General features: G+C 52.7%; 1 protein-coding gene across 1 annotated transcript; it reads right to left on the reverse strand.

Annotated features, from left to right (window-relative positions):
* Positions 1 to 626: 626 nt before the first annotated feature.
* Positions 627 to 4,313, reverse strand: SOWAHA (sosondowah ankyrin repeat domain family member A). Its single transcript, XM_033005934.2, has one exon. The coding sequence runs from the start codon at positions 4,153 to 4,155 to the stop codon at positions 2,815 to 2,817; it is 1,341 nt and encodes a 446-aa protein (XP_032861825.2). The 5' UTR covers positions 4,156 to 4,313; the 3' UTR covers positions 627 to 2,814.
* Positions 4,314 to 4,790: the final 477 nt, after the last annotated feature.

Raw genomic sequence — 4,790 nt, forward strand, 5'->3', positions numbered from 1 at the left:
GTGTCGGTTCCAGAGCGTAAACAGCAACACAGGGAACCAAGACCCAGAAAGGCCGACAGACTGGTTTTACAAAAATATATATTGCATTTAGTTTGAAGTAAGATTACAGCAGTGCATTCTCAATACCTCTCAGTATTTGTTTGCACCTGAAGTCATACACATCACAGCCTGCCTAAATACTATCTTTTCCTTAATCTGCTCAACAAGGAGGAGGAACGAGCTGAGTCACCGCATAAACTTGTTGGCAGAGCCTGGCCCACCGCACCCACCGCACCCGACCTGGTGAGCTCCCCACCTTCATGTCGCAACCCTCCTGCCAAGCCTCCAGCTCCCCGGGGAATGCTGTAAGGACAAAGGCTCTGGGGTTGTTGCTGGGCATTTTTCTATCACACCAGCTCATCGCTGTGATGCCTCCAAGGAAGGAGTAGTGCAGAATTTCCTTGATGACACATGTTGCAACGAAGTCTTATCTCAGCTGTGACTTCTTGCTTTTCCCTTCCTACAACAATACAGCAATGAAACCTTCTCCCTATTTTCCTTATGGTGAAGTTACAACCATGCTTTACAAGCTGGTCGGTTGTTTGGTTTTTTTTTGTTTTAAACAGAAAACACTCCATCCTCAAACCTTGCCTCCAATTCACGTAGGTTTTACTCAGAATTAGCACTAAAAATTCAGCTATGTTATTCGAACAGGTATCAAGCATATACCCATAACTAATGAACAAACTTTGCCGTAAGGCCAAGTCAAACCAGGGAGCGTTTCCAATTCACGTGGAAACAAAACACATTTACCAGGCAGCCCCAGTCCTGCCAGTGCCTCGGACACAACACGAACGCACACCCGTGCTTCTGTGGTTTCAGTAAATACAGGAAAAGTGTTTAGTGTCAGTAAGCTTGGGAAGACTTTTTAAAACAGAGCAACAAACTTTTTTTTTTTTTTTTTCCTGGAACTCTGCAAGCTGACATAGTGCAGCACAAAGCCAGGTTTTGAATGGCCACGCTGGTCAATGGTCACACCGGCAGCTATGGAGCAAACAGGATTTTATTGTTTTTTTAAGCCCTACTCCAGATATGTAAATCATGAGGTGCTTGATCATTAATGTTTGCTTAACAACTTAAACAGTTCAATACAGAAGCAGACCAGTGCAGAATAATCCAGTCTCTTCCAAGGGCAGGTGGATCAGACCCCTCTGCAATCGCTGCTTACACTCCCAACGAATGTCACCAACTCCAGGGAATTCAGGGAGAACGTTTCACAGTAAAACAGGGCAGTGCCTCCATCTTCCGCACAGTCCTACAGCATTCCGTGCCCAGCATTTGGGAGAAGCCAATTACAGCCAATTAGAAGTACTAGGCTTAATTCAAGGCTGAACAAAACATTCTCAAAGTCACTGACTTGGAAAGAAAGGCAAAGCATGCAAACAAAGGTTTCAGTAGAGAAACCGAAACACCTGGCGGGGCTGAAAAGCAGAGCAAGCGCAGTATCGCCATCACCTTCGTCACCTCTGACTTGCACAGGGTTTTAGTTACATTTTTAGAGAAAATATGATGGTTTAGCAGACTGGCCCCAGACAGTTTCTGTTCTTAGCTCTGCCTCTTCACATTAACCAAATAGTAATTAAAAAAATAGTAATCTCACTGCAAAGGTATTACTTAACCTGCAGTTAGCATGCTTTTTGGAGCTGTGCGTAGTTCTATATATAGAACAATTATGTTTATAATAGAGAAGAAGAAGAGTTAGTTTTAGACCCATGATTCATGCTGTTGGGATAAACATTGCGTTAAGAGGTCATGCAAACATTCTATCATGAAACACCTAACATAACATAAAGCCCAATTTTGTAAATATTGTAAATAGGTCAAAATCAAAGGCCAAGTTTTAAATAAAAAGAATCAGACATACAAGCCTAACTTTGCTTCCAGTTGGCTACTTGGAAACTCTGCGGGATCCGATTCCCAGTTTTCAATTTGGTTTTTCACTATCAAATATCAACAAGTTTTTTATTCAGATTAAGTGATTGAACTGTAGTCAAGTTTAAATGTTCACAGTATCATCAAGACATGTGGTTAGTACCACCTGATCAAAAAGTCTTTCAGGAAGAGAAAAAAAAATTTTAAATGCTAACCTAGCTTTCAAACTGAGGTAGACAGGTCATGGTGACTTGAGTGCTGAGGGGTTTTTATTTTTTTGAAAATTGTTCATCTAATAAAATGCATTAGGCAACAATTGAGAGTGTTATGTTAGTATTTCTGATAGTAAGAAACTTTGTTATGAAAAAGTACACATTTTTTTTTTAAATAGAAATATTCCTCTTCTGTTACCAAAATAATCAGGAACATCATAGAAAACTATGCATCTTTCCTCTAGTATAAGTCTGCTATATAACAAGCCATGTTAAAGTAGCCAGCTACCAGCTTGCTGTTCACAGTGTAGAATATGCAATTCTTTACCTTACTTTTGCTCACCAGCCGAAGAACCTGATCAAGAAGGCTGTACCTTATTCATTGTAACCTGTTTACACACAGAGGTTGTTTCAGTTTTTCAAGCATTAAGTAGAAAGTCTGTGGTCTCCATCGATACATCATCAGGACAGTACATACAGCATGTATAGCACTTGCCGGGCAGCTCCCTTTCCCCAGGCATCTGTGAGCTGGGTTCCATCCAGTGGCCTCTGGAGACAAGACCCTATCGCTGATTTAGTCAAACATCCAAAAAGGCAGACACGGGGAGAAGAAATCCAAGCTGCTTCCATGAGAGAAAATCGAGACCCCAGTCACATTATTAAAATGATTTTGATCCCAAGAAGGCAGAGGCTAGTGGCCAAAGAACAGCTCAGAAACAGGTCTGCGCTTCACGACGACTTCCTCTTCCTCCTCCTCCATTACCTCGGAGAGGGAGGAGTATGAAGGGAAGCCCCCTCTGGTCTTTGGCTTCCTCCTTGGGCCTGTAGTGGCAGCCAGGAGCTTGTTTAAGGATGAGGGCTTCCTCAAACCTTTGGTGAGATCACAGAAAGCCATGTCATCAGATATGACCCCCAGGAAAGTGCTAGTGGAGCTCAAGATTGAAGCCGCCAGCTTTGTGGTCTTCTTGATGGGCACGGAGGGCTCCACGTTGTGGGAAAGGCTGGGGTCCCCCAGCAAGCGCCTGACCGTTGAGGAGGCCCCTTCCTTTAAATACTGGTGCGGCTTCTTCCCGCTGTAGTCCCTCAGGTCGGTCTTGGCGTGGTAGCTGTAGACCAGCATGGTGATGATCTTCTCCTGGCCGTGTATGGCGGCCAAGTGGAGCGCCGTGTAGCCGCCGTGCGACCTGGCATCCACGTTGACACGGGCCCCCCCTTTCTCGGCCGCCCGGATGATGTTGGTCACCATGTCGCAGTTGCCGCTCTTGGCGGCCCAGTGCAGGGCAGTGAAGCCCGAGATGAAGTCCCGCCGGGCCGCCAAGCTGGCGTCGCCCAGCAGCAGCCCGTGGAGCTGCTGGGTCCACTGCCCATCGGCCGCCATCACCAGCCACTGGTGCTCGGCCTCCTCCAGAGGCACCGCTGCCATCTCCTCGCCGGCCCGATGGTTTTTGAGCCCCCGCCGCAAGCCGGGCGAGCGGGACCCGGCCTCCTCCTCCGGCAGTGTTGGGGGTGATAAGGGGGACCCCGGCTCCTCGGGCGGCCCTGGGGCGGTGGGGGGTGGCACGCAGCGCACCGGCAGCATGCAGGGCTTGGGGAGCGGCTCCCGCCGGGACCACCCGACACCAGCGGGCAGGGGGACCCCACCACCGCCGCCCTGGAAGAGATCCCGCAGCTCGGAGACAGCCCGCGGCCATGGCTGCTCCTCGGGGGGGACCGGCGAGAGCCGCCCGGCTGGGACGGGCAGGGGGACGCCGCCGGCGCCATCGCCCCCCGGCGCCAGCGCGGCCCCCGGCGGCGGGGCGGGAGGACGCAGCTCCCGCCTCAGGACGACGAACTTGGCGCCGTCGCGCTCCTTCACCACCGCCACGGCGTTCACCGCCGCCTCGAACCTCTCCCGCCGCCCCGCCGCCGCCGCCGCCCCGCCGGCCTCCACCAGCGGCCGGAAGGCGCTCACCAGCTCGGCGTTGCGCACCCGCCCGCCGCGCTCCCGCAGGAAGCCCAGCACGGCCGCCGGGCTGATGTCGAGCTCCGCCATCCCGCCGCTACCACAGGTGATGGTGGAGCCGCCGGCACCCCCGCGGCGGAGCGGAGCGGAGCGGTGCGGAGCGAACCGAGCCCGCCCCGCCCTCTTCCCCTCAGGGGCTGAACCGCGGTTTGCAGGCGGGGAGGCACCTGCGGCGGCCCCCGCTGAGGTGATCGGGCCGCCCCGCTCCGCCCCGCCGCCTCCCTCCGAGGGAGAGGAGCGGCACCGAGCGCCTGTCTCCTCCCGCGGGGCGGGACTGAGGGGGGAACCGCCCGGCCCCGGAGCCGCTGAGGGGGAGGCGGGAAGAGCGGCGGCCTGAGGCGGCGGTTTGCCGCGCTCCCGGCTCCCTCAGGGAGCTGAGGCGACGCGTGTCGGTATCGGCTCCTCGTGAGGCTCCTCAGGCAGAGGCAAACGCTTCACTGATTCCCGGCTCTTCCAAGTTCCGAAAGCGGCTTGGGTTTGGTTGGTGTCAGTAGCGCGTAAGTGGCGCAGCTTTAGGTGGAAGCCGCTCTGCAAAGTCGGGTCTCCGCTCGCCGAGAAGCCTCCGGTGTTGTGCGGGTGCTGTGAGGCTTGTGGGTTAGAGTCTCATGCCTCAAAATAAGTCAGAAGTGGATGTGGCAGTCTTTTGAAAGATGTTCAACTCCATG

The sequence above is a fragment of the Tyto alba genome, unplaced genomic scaffold, assembly GCF_018691265.1.
Source record: "Tyto alba isolate M040663 unplaced genomic scaffold, T.alba_DEE_v4.0 Super-Scaffold_17, whole genome shotgun sequence".
NCBI classification, from domain to species: Eukaryota; Metazoa; Chordata; class Aves; order Strigiformes; family Tytonidae; genus Tyto; species Tyto alba.